General features: G+C 52.8%; 2 protein-coding genes across 2 annotated transcripts; one reads left to right on the forward strand and one right to left on the reverse strand.

Annotated features, from left to right (window-relative positions):
* The first annotated feature begins 1,442 nt into the window (after positions 1-1,442).
* On the forward strand, positions 1,443-5,642 carry LOC34620757. Its single transcript, XM_026335889.1, is given in 8 exon segments — positions 1,443-1,709; positions 1,914-2,050; positions 2,250-2,352; positions 2,579-2,978; positions 3,146-3,224; positions 3,336-3,882; positions 4,152-5,150; positions 5,241-5,642. Coding segments are annotated over 8 exon segments (2,934 nt in total).
* A 3,637-nt stretch (positions 5,643-9,279) lies between these two features.
* Positions 9,280-16,593, reverse strand: LOC34620759. The gene is made up of 10 exons (XM_026335890.1): positions 16,375-16,593; positions 15,943-16,101; positions 15,682-15,776; positions 14,338-14,707; positions 13,908-13,958; positions 13,240-13,449; positions 12,930-13,034; positions 12,363-12,822; positions 11,949-12,139; positions 9,280-9,585 (listed from the first exon to the last, which is right to left on the reverse strand). Exons 1-10 carry the CDS (start codon positions 16,591-16,593, stop codon positions 9,280-9,282), a joined length of 2,166 nt encoding a protein of 721 aa, XP_026191675.1.
* Positions 16,594-21,191: the final 4,598 nt, after the last annotated feature.

Consider the following 21,191-nt stretch of genomic DNA (forward strand, 5'->3'; position numbering starts at 1 on the left):
ATTTGGCTGTTCCTAACTGCTTATTGCTGCTTAGTAGAATCTCCCTAATACAGCCAGATGGACTGGGCGTGTGTCTACCAAGTTGCTCTGTGTAACTGGGGTGAGAGCTGGGAGTGCAAAAGCGTTGCAACAAAGCGCACCCTAGCTGATTTTCGCCGTCTTCTGCCAAAACCTTATGGGGTGATGGCAATATTAGAGAAAGCCCTTGAGGGCTAGTGACTAGCTTTCGTCCACCTACATCTGGAGCAGGGCTAATCGTACGGCGCTATGCAGACCCTTAATGGAGCACTACACAGCTGAACAACCGCCCATGGCTGGAAAGACCCTGAACCACGCCATTTTCAAGAGAAATAAAGGGCAAGTAATGGAAGCTTATTCTACGATCCTGTGCAATCGGTTGTTTTTCGTCTTATACGGACTTCGGATGTGCATTCAGGCAATGCTTCGCCGTGAAGGGGCTAAACATACATTCTCCCCTGTTTTTTCTCCCTTTGCCAGCCATGCTAGAATCCCTGAGGAGCGATGAAGCTGTATTTAGCCTCAAATGTCACAGATTCAGGCATCAGGAGTCGACGCTGTGTCTAGGTGAGAGCCTTCAACTGGGCAGCATGGAGGCGAGAGCACTTCATTTTTAGGGGCTACAGTGGCTGTGAGTGTTGGGCAGTTTCGAGGTCTGGGCTAGCTGCCAGAGGCCTGTTGGGTTAGCCAACTGCAAAACAGTATGCAGTAATTACCCAGAGCCAGCCCCCTCTAGCCACTAGGAAAATAGGGCACTACCGTTACCTCCCCGCTGGGCCGATCGCTACGAGACTCGGATGTATTTACGTACTGCGAGGCTCCGACTAGTGTGGTCTCCATCCAAGTTCTCAAAATCCGTATTTGCCCTGAGCTTATGCGGATTATTGTGTAAGTAAAACTCACTTGGTATCTTTCTTTCTTCTTGAACATCCAAAACGGGGACGCCCTCAGGCGCGGCGGGCAGTCGGCCGCGGGGCCGCGAGCGGATTGTGGACCAGACCTAAAGCATTCTGCTGCCCGTTACCTGAAATGTTTGTGATTATTCAAACGATGATTCTCTTTTATTTCAAACTTTGATTGGGAAATTAGACCTGAAATCGCAGCAGGAAGAGCTGCAGCATCAATAGCAAGGCCCAGTTGCCTTGACTCCCATCAAAGAGACCGCTAAACAGACCGGGTTGACGCAACACAGCTAAAGGGCTGCCGCTGTTGTAGAGCCGCGGAGAAAATCTAAATCAGGGCTCTTATGGTCTCATCTAGGGGGTCTCCTCGAGCTCTAATCACCCTTGGATCGCTAGGGGCACAGCTGTCTGGTGTGGGTTATTGCTGTTTCCTTTTCCCTGCGAAGCCGATCCACAAGAAAATAAACTCTCGTCATCCAAGGAGACTCTGTACAAAGCTGCAGAGTCCCTGAGGCTGGCGTCATGGAGTGTGACGGGGAGGATAGGGAGGGCTTGCTGGAGGAGGACGGTGTGCCTCATGAGTGGGCAAACACAGGCCCACTATCACTTGGTGCCTTTATCGCCCCAGTGCTAGAGGCTACTGAGATCACTGCAAGAACGTTAGAGGCCATGCGTCAACTTTTTGACACGTTTAAAAAGCTGCAAGTGCATCCGACGGAAAGTGGCTGGAAGCCTATTGTAAAGGTTACTGAGGGCTTCGCCGCTTGCAAAGCCTTCCTTCAAGCGCTAGTAAGTTAAGACGCTTAGCCAAAGGCATGAATTCTTCTTTGAGAAGAATCCCCTGTGTAACCCAGCATCGTACTTCGTATGGATATTGCTTCTCGAAAAGGCCGCTCCGCAGCTGTGCCCTCACTGGACGAAACGGAGACAGATATCTCTGTACACTTGTATACCTCATTCCTTTGTCTTTGTGGTATCCGTGTGGCTTTGAAGGCACGGGCCTCTGACCTTCTGGGGATCCGACCACAGAGCCGCGCGTATAGGAACCAGTTTACAAAGAACTACAAGGCCTTGTTTCCTGATTATAGACGGCACTACCGCGTGGATGTACTAGAGGCTTCCCAGGAAGGGTAAGCTGCTCTCTTATCTCTGCGATGCATGTTAGCATTTCCTCAAGAGCTCTCTGCAGAACGTCCCGCACAGGCATCAATAATCCACTCAAGTCCTAGACCACAGGTCTTCTGTAAGTCAGTTAGGGACGAAAGACGCTAAGCATGCAAGGTCACCCCCTCACAAGGAGTCACATGATAAGGTGTACGTGTGGCTCAGGTACTCTACTATCTACGTTAACGGCGAGCGCTATGACTTCCATGCCACGGTTTTGGAAAGGGGCGCCAGCTTTAGAGAGGCATGGGGAAGGACTTTAGATGTGGTGAGAAGCCAATGAGGCTCTCGAACGATTTAAAGTGCCGTTTAAAGCGTAATTAACAGTATCAAGTATACCTGTGCCTCTTTTGTTTAGATACCCAGTTGACAGGAGTGTAAGGCCCCTGGGTTTCCAAACAGGTGCTAGAAGAATAAGCCTTTGTTCGTCGCATTTGGGGTCTAGAGCGCACACGCCAGTGCTTTCATTTTGTTGAACGTTATATCTGGTGCAGCTTAACACAATGCAGCACGTGGATTTGTTCGAAAGTCCTTTTTGGCGCTCTGAACTGGTGCCCGTACTGGTCGAACTGGATAGTAAATGGGCCTCATTCGAGGAGGAGTATATCCTTGAACTGATCCAGATAGAGCGAAAAGCCCGACGCTACGTGATGGATGTTATCTATTTAGAAAATCAGCTGCTGTACTTGGATGGAGCTGTGGCCTCCCTTGTCTCCCAGGGCAATGCCAACCAAACGGCCCATCTACACGTGTGGCAGCAGTGGCAGAGTTGCAGGAGGCAGTACGTCAAAAAGGTCTTCAGACTCAACTCAGTCGCTAACTACAGGAGAAAGGGTCACACTGGACTTGATCTAAGTGTGCTTGAGGCATCGGAGAACATCATCAAAACAAGCGGTGGGCCCACGTTCCAGACATCTGTCTACTTAGCATCCCGCCTTAGCCCCCATGAAGGAGATTCATCGTTTGTCTCTTCCTTGTTAGATAGAAGTTGAGTTAAAATTGACAATGGCCAAGCCTGATAAAACCAACGATTTTGCGTGCGTGGCATGCCCAACTTGCAGAGTCAGATCCCGGCCATGTATATTCCGCCGTGGAGCACATGGCTGCAGAATGCGTTACAAGCTTTAACGACTTTAGAGGGTAATTTTCTCCTTGACATTTTTCTTGTTCCTTTCCCTCACTAGTTTCTAGGAGTACCATTATGATCTGCATTACTGAAGCGCTGTTCGGCCTTCAGCGCGAAGATGGCAGAGTGCAAAAGAACGGAGCAGCGCAGCGGCGAGAGCAAAGAAGATGCAGCTAGCAGTTTTTTGTTTCCTGCGGCGAGTTCAGGCATATAAACGAGCTAAGACAGTCTCCAGAACGCGTGGACCCGCACCTAGGGAATAATCACGTGCTGGTTTCCCACCTCTGCCGGCTGGAGGAAACCTGGCAACTGGCGCACAAATATTTGAGGGATCCCCAGCGGCTACGGGACCTGCTCAGTCTTATTGAGTTTATAACGGCCATTGTGGCCACAGAAAAGACCATACATCTCAGAACAGCTTCGCATGGAGATTTGCCTACATCTGGATGCCCGGAGAGCTATCAAAGGACGCTTAACAGCTGCCGCACGGGGCACCAACAACAAAGTGGCAAGGAGTCATCCGAGAGCAGCAGCCTTTCCTCCTCCCACCCCAGCAGTAAGAGCATTCAACATCACGACAGCCGCTTCGCTACGAGCAATTCCACTGAAGGAGACTTTGCAGATACTCTGGAACACCGTGTCGTCAATTGCGATGTGGGGGCCTTCCTAGCGGTAAGCAACTACTGGCGAGGCGCTGCCAGCCGGCCTGACAGGATGCAATGGGGGGCAGTCGCAGGAAGGATACGCAGCATATGGAAGCACTTAGAATTCTGTAGAACTTAAAAGTGCGATTGGAAGGCCTTTCTCTGCATTGCTTCTCAAAGCTGGTACTGAGGAGCCATTGCTTATCCTGTGTGGGGTAGGGGTGGAGGGGCTTAGGAGGGGAAGCCTTGCAGCTCTTCGTGCGGTAACCAATTTGCGGTTTTCTGTGGCTTGCTCAGATACCCCGCTTCGTCTGCCTCTACTATCTGCTGGATCCCATTCACCGCGTACACTTGTTTAGACCTTTCTTGCCAAGCCTGTTTCGTGAAGATTGCGCAGACGGTGTAAATGTGGGGGATGTAGGGGACAACGATTGTTCATCTACCCCGACAACTCCAGCATCACTTCCTCGAGCAGTTCAGGAAGGCGACAGATGCACAGCTGCCGCATCTGTTTTATCGGGAGCACAGTTTGTCTGCAGACTAGAGACTCGGGTACGTAGTCCAGTGGCATTGGCCTCCCCTCAAGTTGTAGGTAGTAAGGTAGGGGATGGAGCGTCGGACGGTCCTGTGTCTTCCCCCGCCACTGAGCAGACACAACCAGAGGGGGCCGCCTTTCCGCAGCACGCAGAGGCTTCTGAGGAAACTTGGGCAAATAAGAGACAGCAGAACGCTCAAGACAGGGGGGAAGTACAGAGAGCTACGTTCCCCTCGGCACCTACGACCAGCAGCACTACTCAAGGGGAGCTGGCGCCTCTTTCCGGCACGCACTCCAATTCTTTGCTGCCTCTTTTCTTGTCGGGAGGCCTCTTGGACACTGGATCTGCCACCAGTGCTGAAGGAAATCTCCAGACCAATTCCTTAGGGGTCCCCTCAGCGCCCGCCTCCCGTTCGGGGCCTTCCTCACAGAGGCTGTCATGTCCCAGTCTTGCCGGGACAGAAAGATGTGTGTCTCGACGCTTGCGCGTATTCCCTTGTCATTCGGACTCCGACTGGTGCAGTACAGTACCCCCTCCCTTCTGTGGTGTTGAGGCCATGGGGAGCTACCGTTGCTGCAGATTGGTACGCAGCAAAGTCCCCCGTTCGTTGCGACCTATGGTGCGAGCATGGCAAAAAATCCAGCAGTGGGTGCAGACAGCCGGGATGGAAGGCAGAGCAGAGCCCTGGCTCTGCGTAGTAGCGCGTCTCTCCGACTCGGGTGCCTTCGAGCCCCTCATGCACTCTCAAATGAACTCCAAGGTGGGTCGAAACGCTGAATAACCTGTTTAGCTGCTTGAGAGAGTATGAATTTTCTCCATAAGGACTCGGAACTGGCACAAACTATAACAGTGCACAACTTCTAGTTCCATGAACAATCATGAGCATGAAGTCCTTGCAGAGGGTTTGTGGTTTTCGGATTCGTGGCCGTATTTCTCCTCTGTAGAACCGCGTGCAGTTTTTAAAGTTCTCTGCCGGAGTTTGTGCTGCCTGACTTTACAGGTGTCTGGTGGCCGGAGGTATTTGGAGGCCCTCTTCCAGTCTGTAGAATCGGTTTCCATGGCCATCCAGCGTTCATGCGCGGCAGAGTGGAATGAGTTCCTGCAAGTGCTCATTACTAGTGTCACTCACAGAATGCAGACTATGTGTCATGTTGCACAGTGCCCAGCCGTGTCGCAACTCTCAACCGATGAACTTGGAGGGTCAGCCGACACCGCTGCAAGTGACACCTTTCTTGCATCTGCAAAAAGGTAGCTTAGCTCAATCCTCACCGGATATGTATCAGGGTCCCTATGCAAAACCGCTGCTCTTTTTCGTTACAAGGAAACAATAATTACACGTAGGCGAAACGGTAGCATGCAAGTCCGGTGCTGTACGATTGACACCCGACCCAGCGAAAGTACGTTGAATCTAGTATCGGCAGACAGGACTTAAAAAGCGCACGTACCGAAAAAGCCTTGAAGTACAAATATGCTATTTGGGATATTTTCATATGTTTAGTACGTAGTACAAAAACAAGAGAGCTGTTTCTTCAGAAGAGGAGTCTGGCAGCCGTGAATGTAAAATAGAGGCCACCTCAGCTAATCCAACTCTGGGCTGAAGTGTCTCAGTCCTATCTCTTAAGTTTCCGCGGGTACTGCACTGCCACAGCAGCCTCTGCAGCGGTATCCCACGAAAGGGAACACACGAGCGCTGAGTGAGGGCCTTCACGATCGTACAGGCCGAGCCTCCTACGCAGAGGGCTTGGTCTGTCTGGCGAGAGGCACCATTCTAACAAGCCTCAAGACTGGAAGAGTGCTTCGAATCGGACTAATTTGGGCCCACAGTCACAGTCTGCCTATCCCAGAGGATACCCTAATCCAAGCAAAGCTGCAGCCAGCGGAGCCAGCATGAGGGCTTTTCTTCGCTGCTAATTTGCCATGCTATGTGTATGTAAAAAACGGCGGAGTTAGGACTGCGGCATTATATGGCTCGGAAGTGTCATGAAAGCAGGCATCACTACGGATTCCAATCGTTTCATGTCTCTTGTGTCCGCTGCCTTGGCCACAAATCCTGTGTCTGCCGATAGGTCAATGCTTGAAGAAAATGCAATATCAAAAGACTGGCACTGACCAGTCTTCCACCGCCGTCTTGAGAAGCGGAGATACAGTGCCTTCAAGGGTCACTGCACACTCCATTTCTACTCTGTCTTCAAGTCGGTTATGCCTGATATACCCCACAGTAGTCGCAGACCCACAAATAAAGGCAGCCAAATGCACCAACCGGTTTCATGTAGGAAATGGCTTCTCTAGGCCATATTTATTCTCTCAAAACTTGTACAGGACGGGCTGCAATAGGAAATAGTGTGTACACCATCTACCAGATCTGCACAGTTCAGCGACTAAGGTTTTGAAAGAACTCATGAACTAAACGCGACAAACACTACGATGTTACTGTGATGCCTAACGCGTACGAAATTCGGGTAATCCCGTGGACCAGACTTTGATGTCTTGAAAAGTCCGTTTTTTGATTGAGGTAGCATCGAATACCACATTGGAGAAGAGCGTGTAGTAAATAGGATGTCGCTCTAGTGTGATGGTGCTGTACATGCACCTGTAGACGTCCCTGCTTGCTTGGTCTAGATTATTCGGGTCCAGACTGGTGCTGTCCATCCTGTCGTAGTAGACGGGGGGCTGGTAGACAGACTTGAAGTAGCGCCAATCGGAAGTGGGATCACTACTGAGGCGAAACCAAATATGCGACTCGTAGGCTTCAGCACCAAGGCCTTTTTCAATAAACTCTGTTCCATCCAGCTTCTCATTTTCCTGAAACACCAAAAGCACAGAGGGCTACATAGCTATAGCCTTAATCGATGGTGAAGCCGCCGCTTACGTGCTTGCTGCTGGTAAGCATATTGCGGGTGTTACTGTTGACACTACTCTTAATGTTCCTGCGATATATCCTAGGCTGCTTGGGGTAACACGAATAGGGAAGCTAGTCAATACAGCAAACTCGGAGATTTTCCATGGGCATCCCGGTTTCTTCCTCTGCCACAGCCGGTTCAACCAAATTGCTTTCACCAAAATGGTGGGGGAGAGCGTAAAATGGGATTAACAGTGTTGGTATGGGATGCTACCTGGCGTTTTAAGACGTAGACAAACTGTGTTTCGGGGTACGGGTCGTCCTGTTTGTGCAAGCGAAGCAGGAGCTGAGACACGTCCAATTTAAAGGTCATGCAATCCCCCACCCTGACAATAAAGGCCGCTGGTGCGTCCATGCCGGATATCTTCAAGGAAGAGCCTCCGGGTAGGATAACAGGGTTGCTGAACTCCAGCTGAATCCCTTGTGAACCCATGGCAACGTCTTGCATCGAGGCTTCTGTGAAGCCAAAGTCGTTTTCGGGTCCTGAGGCAAAATCCAACCAGCCGGAAGACACACATGGCATCAACATAATCCACTTAAGACTTAGTTGCATGTGTATAGCTCGGCGGCAGAGAACACTGAAGGCTACGAAAGGCTGAATAAGTTGATACTTCCGTAATGCCCGAAACCTAAAACTTTCGTGCGGGACCATCATTGCTTCATAGCACCTCTCTACGCCACCCCTCATCATACATTCCATTGTTTGCCATAGCCTCTAAACCACGAGAGGACCTATTCACGCTCCAAGGCTCTTGAATTCTCCTCAGGGGCCCTCAAATGCCCTGGTGTTGTGCTCTAGCAGAGGAGCTACGACCAGTGGGACAGGCAGGAGCAGACGCTTTCCCTACCATCTATTATAGGGTCTTCTCCTAAAGCCATGAGCCTCTGGATCCAGCAGGAGGCGATGCAAAGGCCGAGGAGGCTTTTGAGTCCTCTCCATACAACATTAGGTCCTGCCATCGTTTCTCCTAGGCAGCTCTGCGCAAGCTATAGCTGAAGTTCCATCCAGAATTTGATTGGGTCAAAGATGCAGTGCTCGTTCTTCAGCCAGAGAAGAAAGGAAAGAGATAAATCGAGAGAGAGACCTGTAAGCGGGAAGGTAGGATTAAGAGCGGCTCGTTGTGTAGCTGTGCGCATAAAGGAGCGACCGCCGAAGGAGCAAAGCGTAAAGTGCAAGAAAACATCCGGAAATAAAGCAGGAAATGTCTAATATCGATTCTTTCCTTCTCAGAAAATCGGTTTTGTGATGCAGCAGCACGGCTGCCTTGTGTGCCAAGGGCGGGCGCCGCTGTACGGTCCACTGGTTCGACGACCGAACGAGAAAGCAGGGGAAGGCAAGACTAAAGTGACCAAAGCACTGAGCCCGCGTAATTCCTTTGCTTGAGTGAGATTTGCAACAATAAGGAGCAACAAATCATGGCCACAAGTTCATAGGGTCACTCGCCCCCTAGAAAAATGGAGACACCTACGAACTTCTTCCCGCAGTCTAGCCTCGGATTTGGCCGATTTTCCTGCTGTATCCTTTAAAAGACTATTATAAGCATTATTTACAAGGAAGAAGAAGCATGTATTCAAATGGGCCTCCCCTATCCCTTCAGAGAAGGCCGAGGGGTAGGGACTCGTCGCTTCAGCTTAAAGAGTCCCTTTATTCCACTTGCCCTCCTTTTATCCTCGTCGTGTCATCATACTAGATACAGAAAGTGCCTAGGCGGGGTGGGCGAGGTACAGGGTCTTCACGCACAGGGAAAGCGAGTGAGTGTCGGATGGATTGATGCCAGAATGATTGCTAGACGCCCTTAAGGGTAGCGCCCATTTGTGCTGTGTCCTTCTAACAGAGAATAAAAGCACAGGTTTATTTTAGGGCTATAACCTTAGTCGATGGCTACCTAGGTGTAGTCATGCAACGCAAGAGGCGAGGTGCCTAGTTGGTACTCCCGCCCTCTAGGCACTGCACATTTATACGGCGCAATCGAAGGGGACTGATACGGCATTATCCTTTTAGCTGATGCAAAAAGGCTCTACTTTTCCCGCTACTTGCCAAGGATTCCTCAGCGAGCCGCGGACGGGCGCTCAATCCAAGGCAACCCCTCCTGCTCTTCCACTGTTCCTTCTTCAGTAGCCTTTGAGTAGACTTGGTGCGCGGTGAAGCTACCACGAGCCCATCTTGCCACTCTACATATAAGAAGAGATTGCAGGCAGATGCTATAGAGTACCAAGCGAAGCACAATCCATAGTCTACTGGGCGATCAGAAGCAAAGTCTACCCGATAATATCTATACCTTCCACAAGTGTATAACTGGATTTTGGGGAGTACTCTTGTTTCAAATGAGCACAAAACCAGATGTGCGCGTCAGAGGGCTGTCTGTCACGTATGGTGCGCTTACATATCCTAGCGCTAGCTCGCAACTAGATCTATCTTCACCGCCTCCAGTCCCCTGAATAATTGAATAACGACTTGGGAAATATTGCCTCTCAAATGAAATCAAGCTGTAGTTAGCACGCCACAGGGCTGCGCGCAGTGCCTGAATTTTGTTCCGATGCTGTCCGCCCTCCTAGAAAGACCTGCTGCGCTGTGTTTACGACTTCTATAGCTACACCAGCTGCTCCAGTGACGGACCTGCCCCCCTCAGTGTCTGCCCCGTAAGTCTGGTTGGACCCTGACGTTTCCCATGACCCTTGCAGCTGCTGCAGCACCGCTTCGAGCTTCCTGCGCATGTAGGCAAAGCCCAGGGTACCCGGAGTAGTTCCCTGATCTACCGCGTCCTCTTGCACCCCGAGTGTCTCTGCTAGGCGCTGCAGGCACCCCAAGTCATTTATGACTATCTGCAGCCACGCGCCAGTCAACGCACCCACATGGGCCCCACCCACTGGTTTGCCCCTCGGACCAGGAGCCCCTGAAGCTTCATCGTCAGGCTTCTGCTCTGCAGGAGACTCCGAAGCCTGTTGGAGACAGCTCAGCAATAGCCGTCCGTAACAACCGGCAAAGGACTGCAGCAGTAAAGTCACCCAGGAGGAACCTTGCTGCAGCAACACAACAAACCTTACAAAGGACGAAAGCCGCGCCTACAGCAGCAAGCTGCTTCTCTCCTTGGCACGCAGCTACTTTGCTAGACCTCGGTTTTTACACGCACAACAAAAGAAGAGCATGCGCACACATGGACAAAAACCAGAGGAGACCATATCGCCTCAACAGGCGCAAGAAGTTGCGTGAGAAGACACAGGGATAATGAGGCGTTGCCTCTCGGTTTGTCTCTTCCAACTATCTTCATTCGATCCCAGTCCTAGTCCTTTGAATTGTCTCTCTGTCCCTGTACACCCCTCAGTACCCCGTGCTCCTCTTCCTTTCTCTGTGCTATTCTTACATCAGAGGGAGGCGATGAGTCTTCAAGCAGTGGCAGGAGTGTCAGCATGTACTCCCCAACAGCAGTGACGGCTGTGGAGGGGCTCGCTGCCCCTACCCCCGTCGTCTTCTCGTCGCCTTGGAAGCAGGCACTGGCATCACTGCTGCCCACAGCGTCGCTGCTCCCGCCGCTAGCAGCACCACCTCCTGCTGGAGCTGATGCCGCTCCTGCAGCAAGGGCGTCACTGTAGCAAGTCTGCAGGAACAACTCAATGGGTGTGCAGCAACAGCTCACAACCAGCTCTTGCGATGCTGCAGTGAGGGCTGCGTGGGTACCATAAGACGTCGGCAGCAACTCCTCGGGACTGGGTTCTCCCCGCGAGCCAGAAAGGTTTCCCTGTGCTGCAAGCACAGCGGCGGCAGAAGGAGCCTCCAGGAAGAAGCCAGGCCTGTGGACACAGAGGGCAAGCAGGGCGCAAACCAGTGTACGCTGTCCATCTCCAACTGTACCCGCCAGAGGGTTCGCCACCAACGACGCTGGAAGGCGGGCATCTCAGGTGCAGCCTCACTGCCTCTTCATTAAGCTCCACATATAATCGGGGAAGAAAATGGACTCTCAGGCAGAGAGGGGGAGCCTGTCACGCACCGTTCCATTAGAGCCTTTATGCAGAGACTCAGTCTGGTAGGTCTTCTAGACATAGGCGACAGATGGTCTTTCAAAAATGTGCCAACCTGAAGCAGCACCAGGTCATAAGCAGCGGCGCCAACACTTCGGTAACAGCAGAAACAGGGGTGCAGGCGATGCAGTAGCAGAAGGATTGGGGAGGCCCACACACCTCATGAAGTTTATCGACAAATGAGGTCATGAGGCAGTGCAGCTGGAGGCAGGCTGAAAAGAGGGCCGAATCCCAAGGAATGGAATCCAAAGGGGAGCCTAGAAGTCGACCCCGCTGCTGCTGTTGCAGCTGCTGTTCAGACTGAAAAAAAGGCACAAAGACTTCCTTCGCTTCCTATATGCAAGCCATTACCTCCTCACTTCAAAGACACTCGTCTCCTTTTCCTCTAGAGAGAGAGAGCGTAAAAGAGCAAGAGAAAGAAAGAGAGTACGTGCACATTTGGATGTGTGATATGGGTCCTTCTTTGACCGGAAGATTCACCGTATGGCCTCGTAGTGACACGCCGAAAGCCCGGAGCTCTTAGGGGACTATTTAAGCGCCTTTACTTTTTAAAACACCACTAAGGTACCCCAATGTCCCTCCTTAACACTTAGGAGCCGCGTTTGGGAGTGCCCGTGAGATTTTGGTGCGAGTGTGGCTCACCTTGAGCGCAACGGTGTGGTGGAAAGTGTTGATGCGGGGGCTAAGGGCATTGAGTGTCTCTACAAGTGCAGCATCTGCTGCTGCAACAATAAAGGGCGCTCCGGCTGCTCTGCCGCCTCCCCCGCATACAGGGACGAGGGACTCCAAGAGGCGGCTCACAGCTGCTTGAATCTCCTCTTCCATCTGCACTACTGCCTGAAGGGAAGCAGGAGCGTTGGTAGCAGCAAACGCACTGGTTTGCTAAAAAGATACCCTCACTCAAGGCAGCGCGGGGTAGCAGTGCATCTGTGCAGAGAGATGGACTACGGCGCTGGGTTTTTGGCTACGGTCGAGATACAGGCAGCGCCGGCCCTTGCAGCAGCGGGGACAGCTGGATTGACTCTCAGTGCGAAGACAGAGGGATGTGTGGGATACGTGCCTGAGCGGGGGCTAGACGCTTTGCTGTTGCATGGGGGTGGGATTCTGCGGCAGGTGACAGACGGCGCGAGATACCAGCCCCATAGATCGAGAGGAGGGAAGGGGGAAGGAATTCAACCGAGCTGCAAAACTGCGAACATGCCACCACAGGCAACAAGACGTTCGAACAAATTGCACAGAAAAGGAAATACGGAAGACAGAAGCAGGCACGAGCACGCTGAAACCGACAGACAGCTTTAGCAGGAGAGAGCGTTGCCGTCTCCGCTGCTGCTGCAGTTGCACTGTTCGCTAGCATGCGGAGAACCAGCAGTGGCCAAGCCACCACAAGAGGGGCAGGCGCGGAAGAGAAAGGAGACATACTTCGATCAAAGCAAGACGAGAGGGCAGGGTCGGAAGGGCAGAGAGGGGGGAAAAAGAGAACATGAAGGAAATAGTGGAGAAGTTCACCGCAAGGAAGCTGACAAATAAAGGAGAAACGCCTTCTAGGGAACCACAATAAGACAAGTAGGGAAGGTAAAGAGTTGATCGAATTAAAGCAGTGCTGCAAGGCAGTAAACAGCTCACGCTCTCCCAAAGATGAGGCTCCGTTGCTTCTGTCTCTGCGAAGGCCGGGGTTGCACTGATAAGTGTCGCTGTCACTTCGTAGGCTTCCATAAGCTGCTCAGCCAGCTGCGCCAATAACGTACACGACAAAAAACACGGCCTTGGCTAGTTGCCACAGCAGCGCATGCAATGGCGGGGGTGTTAGGTGAGGCGGGAGTGCCTGCAGTGGAGAGAGGGCCCGGTAGCAAACAGCAGAGCGAGGCTGAACGCAGCGGTGGGGGATTGAAGGTAAGGTAGGAGCTGCACACCACTCGGGAACACGAGAACGCACCTCCAAGCCATCCTGCCCTGCTGTTTCAGGCAGCAGATGCTGCTGCAGACGCTGCTGCGGTTGTTCATGCCGCAGCAGAAGGCGCTCGAGTGCCTCCAGGGGCACATCAGCGCCAGCGCCCATTGAGGCGAGAAGAAGAGACAACCATAGGCCTCGGTGCTTGGGATTCCAGGGCCCGTCCCCTTCTGCGGCAAAAGCAGAATCGAAAGCCTAGCAGGAAGAATGCGTACAAAAGAAGTATCTGGTAAAAGCCACCGTACGTAGAGCCCCAAAAGACCACCCGGCAGCCCACCAAGGGAGGGCCCCTCTCCAGCAAACCATCAGCCGTGCAGTCGTACTCCAAAACTTGGATCCTTGGCGCCGCGTGCACCCCTAGGAAAGAGCAAGGGCCCCTACACCGCCCAGTCGCGCCGAAACTGACTGGAATCCCACTATTCTCTCCCTCTGAACGGAAACTCTCCTTTCCTCGTGACGTCTCTCTGACCCTTGGTTCTTACCCGGGGTTATTTGGGCAGCGTACCTGTGTGGATATGGCTGAGATCCCCATAAGACGACAGAGGCTCCCGAAGGATGCGACTGTTGAAGGCAGAGGCACTCTTGTGGGCGCCTGGGGCCGCTGGCTTCGCACTGAGCGCGGCGTCGCTCTCCCCCTTCCACGAGGCCTGCTGCCTCCTTGCTGTTCCCACAGAGGCGGCAGCCGCCCTAATGAACCCCGCAGTCTGCGCGGAAAATGCAGCAGCAATAGCTGATGCGGCTGAATCCTTAGTAGCAAGAAAGGTGCAGTGCCAGATACCCACACAGCGGAATCGCACAGGGATAGCTCATGTAAAGGAAACGTCGAAGTCACACACACACACTCACACACACATGCATGCGCCCGCAGGCTGACCCCAGCACGCTTACTGTAGATAGAGAGCGCGCGCACTTGATTATGTAGTGCCTCGACAAGAGTAGCTAGAAGCTGGGCCCTAGACCCTTATGACACATCGGCGGCTCCTTCCTGGCTAGCGCTGCTCCTATTAGTACCTCTTTGTGTCCTACCTCCGTCACAGCCGCCCCTCCCAACCCCGCTACCCCTAGGAGTTTACAGAGGCTGACCTGTTCCACAGCCGAAGACCAGCGCTCTGCATAAGCCATCAGAGCCTCGGGTTCGGCGACGAAGCGTGCACTGGGCTGGAGAGGTTCATTCCTGGGGGCCCCCCTAGAGGCCCCCGGTCCGTCAAAGGCCTCCACACCCTTAAGAAGGCCTGCCTGTTCGTGCGGTAGGGTGGTTCCATCTTGTGCCTCGGTATCCTCAGCCAGTCCTGCAGGTGTCTGCCCCCACAAAGAGCGCCATTCCTTCTCTAAGAGGGCCTTCAGGGAGGCGGGAAGCTCCTTCAAGAGGATCTCCTGGGCCCCTAGCCGCTCAAAGGCGGCGACAGCGCAAGCAAAACCCTCAGTGCTTTTCTCCTCCACGGAGTCCTTCAAGCTGATGTAAGACAGACAAACATCGAGGGCAGCAGCACCAAAGGCGGAGGGCTTTTCACAACAAGCCGCAAACAGATGCGCCCTCCAGGAACTCTGTCACCCACATACCCCGCATACTACGATCTAGTGTGGATGCTTTTGAGTATGCAGGAATCTGCTATGTGAAGAAGCGGGAGAAGATGAAAGATGCGTTACAGGGACCCCCGGACTTCGGCAGATCTGCAAAGGAATGACTTCCTGCTGCCGCTTCGCTCGCGCGCGAGTTGCAGCTAGGGAGGGATGACAGAAGTCTGACGTCTGGCGAGCTCACAGCAGCGTTGATAGCGTCAGCACACGCTGCTCGAGCTTGTGCGCAGCCTGTAGTCGAGCTTCAAACTCGGGAAGAGAGGCGAGAAGAGAAGCCGCGCGGCGCAACGACGCAGACACTGCGGCAGCCTCCAGCACGGCCCGCTGCTGCGAGGCCTCCCTCAGGCCGTTTGGACGCAAAGATTGCAACAACAGCTCTGCCTCCTGCACTCTAAAGCAGCACAAGAGACGCAACAAGAGAGAGAGAATGTGAGGAAGACAGCGGCAGTCCGGGAGAGAGACAAGACGCAATTTCGAACAAAGTCATATTCATCCGATTTGGAAAAAGTCACAGGTTCCCAAACAAGCTGTCCGACTAATAAAGTCCGAGCCTGTCAGCGAATCCGGTGAGCTGTCTGCGTGGTCTTGCAGCGAGGCCAGGCAGCTTGCAAGTCAGCTAGCATGCAGGCTCCCGCTTGAGAAGACACACTGTTTGCGAGATCTCTCACAGCATGCTGCATAGGGAGCGCGCTGGACACCTTACCTGAGGAATAGGACCATCTAGCCAGCACAGCTTGCTAGCTAGCTGGCACTTGCTCAGCTAAGATTGGACTACGTGAGCTTCGCTAGCTGGTGTATTGGGAGGGCAAGGGAGCCTGGAGAGAGAGGCAGTCGAGAAGGGTATCTGACCTGAAATGCCACCGGTGCAGCTCTGCGACGATCCTGCTGCAGTCTTCAAAATGTTTCTTGATGGCGTGGAGGACGTATACAGCGCTAAGGCTTTCCTGAGAGCATCGGCCGCACCTTAAGAGACAGCAGCAACAGTGGCATCTCCCCTGTCCCATCGTTTTGTAGTGACGGAGCGCCAGAGCGAGAGTGTGACATCCCGAAGTAAGCTACAGCTATGCAGGGACGGAGAGGAGGGCAGAAGGCAGGGTATCAGTTGCTTACCTGCTGCGATGCTCCTCGAGCCTCTAAGCTAGAGAGGAGCTGCTCTGCCGCCTCCTGACAAGCTCGCGTGTCTGTAGCCAAATCTTCAATTGAGGTGAGGGCCTCAGGAACGGCTTTGCTAAGCAGGGACGCGCTTGCCTCCGCGGCTTCCAGGGAATGCTAAGCGCAAAAGCGACACACGAGGCGCACATACTGAATGCATAAGCACCCTGGCAGCAACAACGCACAGTCGTACAGCGGGGCTGCAAGCGACGACAGCAGGAGAAAGCGATACTCGGCACATCTAGAGCAACAACATAGACGGGTCAGAGAGCAACGAATAGGCTGACGGAGGGAAATATGGGGCAAAAGGGGGAGTTCCCTAGAGTGTGCTGCACCAGCTGCAAGCACAGATGCCTTAGCTCGTTGTGCTGTGTGTGTGGCCCCCCTTACGTCTATCTTCTGTCTGAGTACTTCCTGCAGGGCCTCCAGCTGAAGCTCAAGATTTTCGGTGGCATCCACAGGGGCCTCTGGCCGTCCCCTATTCCGCCGGATTTCCTCGTCAATGAAGGCATATGGGTTGTCGACGGCAACGCTTGTTGGGTGCCCCTCCACGGCCTTGTCTTCTCTCTTGCCCAGAAGCGAGTCCTCCCAGACAGTGTCTTTGGCCATTCTGAGGTCCTTCTCTGCTGCAACACCGCTCCCCCATATTTATACATTAGGTTTATTGCAGAAGCTGATAGTCAATCTCCAAAAAAGACGAACGCCTGCCGAATTTTCCCAACACCAGGGCCCCCCTCCCCAGAGTCCCGTGCAGGCGGGTATCCGCGGCTCGTGCCTACAAGACTCATTTCATGTTATGAACGGCCTTTTTTTCCACAGAGCTCGCCGATTTAAGACGATCCCTTAATTGCCCTCGTTCCCTCGACCTACCAACAAAGAGGGACCATGCGCACCGAGGCAGCGAGGTGCCCAGACTGCTCCTGCGGCACACAGTCTTAAGGCTTCACCGTTCGCGTGTAGAGACAGCTGAGGTGCTTGACCCTCTTGCTTCAGTAGCATAACAAGAGGCCTTCTGTAAGGCGAGTGGGAAAACGCTTTCCCCTCCCCTCTCTCCCCCTTCGCTGGGGAGGCTCGGGCTTCCAACGTCGTGCCTGTAGGCCGTGGAGACTCATTGTGCAGAAATTGCGCGCTAGCGGGCTTACTGATGCCTTTACACGCCTGTGCAAAGCTGCCCGTACATAGCTTTCGCAGCCCTTTGCCCCTCCACAGGTTTGGAAGTCCCTGCGGCACCACAGGAAACCGTTAAGCGGCTTCTTTCCCCTATGTCTTAAAGTGACGCCTTGCAGGAACAGTTTCGGTCCGATTAAGGCGCCTTTACTTGATATGCTGCTTTCTGGCTCCCTACATTCCTTTAAAGAGCTCTCCACACTGAACTCAATCCTCGCATTTGGTCCCGTGCAAGTTGTCCCACTCTCAGTTCATGAGCATCATCTTATTGCTTGGATATCCTCTCTCATCAAAGTCAAGAATTAGCGACACTCCGCTCTGCCCTGAAGTGAGTTATTCATCCTTGTGTGATGGATTTGGATGCGCTTTCTCATTGCTGTTGCTTGCCTCCGAATTTTTGCTGGTTAGGGGGAGCTTCTATCCTTTTGCGATGGGGTTCATATCGCCCCCTTCAGGTAGCATGCCTGCAGAAACTCCTCATAGAGCCCTTTTACGCGGGGGGTTGGAGGAGCACTGCGCTATTCCTAACATGGTTTTCTATTATCACGAGATTGCACACACGTGGTGCTTCGCTTCCCTCTTGTCTTGCACGCATGAAGGTCACCCATCTGAGAAAAATCCCTTTTTCCACATGTATCACTACAGGAGAACGGAACTAAAATGCAAGCATGCATGCACACATCTATGCTCTGGCACGTTGATGTATATGTATGGGAGTGAATGAAGCTGTTTTGTCGGCTAAAGCGGATAGATGCTTCACAACGATGCGTAATTGTGAGTCTGTGTAGCAGCTTTTGGCTGCTATTCTCTGTGTTCTTTCCGGCTGCTTGTAATGTTCTGGGGTCTGTCGATGTGTGAATTCAAAAAAGGAAGGGCCCTATCGGCTGCCTGCGTACACTGCTCATCTTAACGCCATCGGAAATGAAAGCTTATGCAAATTCCCAAGGAGAGACACTGTCCACATGTGGAGATGAACAGCGATTTACGGACCATAAGGCTAGTGGCAACGTTTCAAAGGAAATGATGTGGACATCTCATGGTCTGCTGCTACAAGTGCATCAAGGGTCAGTGTGGCTGCAACTAGCTTGTAGCTACTGGAGGGGGATGTGCAACGCCCCACTGAATGTCTCCGTTGCGAGGCGCTTAATTCCTGAAGCGATGCAAACTTAGTAGGAAGTTACTAATTGCCATAAAAAAGCGCTTGGTCCTCCCCTTGCTCGTGCCCTGAAACCTGTAAGATGAGGGGAAAGGGACAGCTGGGAGCGCGGGCTGCTACACCCTGTAAGCACAACGTGCATCATAGCTACTTTTCTACGTAACATGCAGCGTACACACACATTCGTTTCCTTGTATTAAGCTAAAAGCATCTTGCAGTAAGCAAGATATGCGAACATTTGAACTGGCTAGTTAAATCTTCACTAATTCTTGGTTAAATGTAGCCAGTGAAGTCGAAACTGGCTAAGTGTAGCTTGCCATCCACAGGGTGCGGCGCAAACGTCTGCTGCTGCATCACCTATACAACCCACCACTGTAGGGGTCTCATTACTGTTATCGTTGGCGCTGTTTGTGCTGTAACTGAATGCTTTTGTTCCTACGGTAAACTTTTAGCTTGAATGGCTGTACCTAAGTGTAAGCAAGAGAAGGGGGGCTCCGGGCGCGATAACAAGGAAGAGAATGAGAGAAAGTGGCAGTCTTCCTGACATTTCGAGATCCTGTGGCAGCAGTGGCTGCAAGAACCCTTATGGGTGTGCTTTTATAGCTCAGTGTGCTGATGGACACTCTTCGGCTGCTGCTGCGTGGATCCTTCAGTATTACAACTCGCTGGGTTGCAGGTGGAGTGTGTAGGGTAGTGGGTGTCTTATTCTTGCTTTTATTCTGCGTAGGACCCTCGGATGCTGTTCAGGTATTGCCTGTTGGCAGCTTGCCAGAGGATTGCTATGCCCGTGGTGATGCCCATGTGTTGGGCTCCTTTAGCTTTTCCGCCTTTAGATGTGGAGTATTTACACCTTCATGCGCCTCTTTGTGGCTTCAGCCTTCTTCGAGCAAGTGTTTGGTTGGCAAAAATGCTTTGATTCACTCATTACACCGACTGGTCAACGAGCCCTCTCGTCGCGGGCACTGAAGTGTACGGACACCCTATCACGCGAACAAGTAGGATGAGTCTGAGCAGAGCTGCGCCTCTTCTTCACATATGAGTGGTTATGACTCTCTCCGAATAGGAGCGAGTGTGTGGAAATACAGTGAAGGTCGCAGGGCCCCTATTTCTTGGCCCCTCGGTATGTACGCTTCCCGTTGTATTCGGCCGAACCTCCGCATAAGGGCAAGGAATGGGGGCCTAGCTGGGCAATTTGTTTTGTTGGGAGTGAGTTTGTCAGAGCCAGTGGTATGGCTTCTTTGAAGTGTGCTACGAGCCTCATGACGAAAGGCACCGCCTTAACAACCAGGTGGTGGCACTTCGTCGTGTAGATAGAACTGGGATACGGTTCAATAAAGCGAGGTTGCCTTCGCGTTGCTCGAGAAGGAGGGGAGTTATGCGTGGATGCGATTTGTAACGGGTCTCAATGCAGCGACGGAAGCAACGACGGCAGCACCAACCGTGGCATAAGCAAGTGGTGCTGAGGGTTTGAAACTATTACAGTGTTTTTCACACTTATAATCAAGGAAAATAGGGCGAAGTAAACCACAAAAATAAACAAAGATCAGCTGTTTAGGGCTAATTTCCGACCAGTGCGTTGAGCGCCTTGGAGGTTTCACAGGTACAGGGGAAAGTCGTGGGTGCCTCGTTGCTGTAACTCGCATTGAGAATCCACAAAACAACATCCTAGGCCCTTTGTTCTCGTGTTAAGCTTAATGAGCAGGTTCTGTCTATTAATACCCTACGGCAGAGCTTGGAACTGTAGAAGGAAGTGCACGGCACTCCTGCCTGCTGCATCAGTTCTGCAGTGCATAGGCAACGCAGTGTCCTGTTGCGGGCTTCAGGTGTCCGTGCAGCTAAGTAGCCATGCATCCAACTTTAGTTCCTTTCCTACTGCGTGCACTGCTACACCGGAAACTAACAAAATGAAAGGGGCACAGCAGCAACAGCAGTAGCAGCAGCAGAAGGCCTCAGGCTCGTGCTGCTAAGGCAAGTGTCACAACTGCATCAGAAACGAGAAACCAGCCGATTCCTGGCACTAAAGAGGCCACAATGCAGAGCCTGCTAATATTGATGCTGCAGATTACAGCTGCAGCAACAGCTGTTGTTGCAGCCGCTGCCTGCACTCCGGCCTCCCGACTAGACCCCCCCCTGCGCCAGCCCGAGACAGCCGTGCTGCGGCATCAGCGGCAGCAGTTGCCGCTCCTTGCCAAGGTGAATGCACATTCCCTGATCTGTCTCTTTTTCTACAACTGACGCAAAAGCAGCAGCTGTTAGTTTCCCAAAACAAGGGTTGTAAAAGCACGCGTGCCTACGTAAAGCCCGAGACAGCCGTGCTGCCCCCGACCAGCGCCGCTGCCGCCTAAGGTGGATGTGCACCTTGAAGATAAGCTGTGGCCGCTCCCTCCGATTGGTTCTCGTGTAGCAACGTCCTGCCTTTAGCAACTAAACCTCTAGGGTTGCTGCTGCGGCTCTGGGCGGGCAAACTGTAGGGCTTCTTCACTTGCTGCTGCCGCGCAGGCATCGCAGAAAGTGATGGCAGCGCTGCAGCTGCTTCAACACTCCACGTGATGGAGGAGGACTTCTCTCTCCTTTCCCTTCGTGGAGCAAGAGCCTTCATCTTGAGGCAGCAGGGGGTTGTTGCTGTGGAAGTGGAAGACGAAGAGCACCAGACAACTGCCGACCCTTGCTGTTGAGGCCGTCGCTACCGGTAGGGCTCGTGCCCTCCGCAGCACCAGTGCGGCACAGCCTTCGTCAGAAGAAGACTGCATAGGCTTCAACAGGTTACAAGCTTTATTCACGTTTCTAAGTCGTAGATAGAGGCCGATTGTGGTACCAGCAAGACGCCAGCACGCACGGCAGGAGCGAAGCTTCGGGGTCTTTGCAAGGCGGCGAAGCCGAGCAA

The sequence above is a fragment of the Cyclospora cayetanensis genome, unplaced genomic scaffold (genome assembly GCF_002999335.1).
Source record: "Cyclospora cayetanensis isolate NF1_C8 unplaced genomic scaffold, CcayRef3 CcayRef3_contig_84, whole genome shotgun sequence".
Lineage (NCBI taxonomy): Eukaryota > Apicomplexa > Conoidasida > Eucoccidiorida > Eimeriidae > Cyclospora > Cyclospora cayetanensis.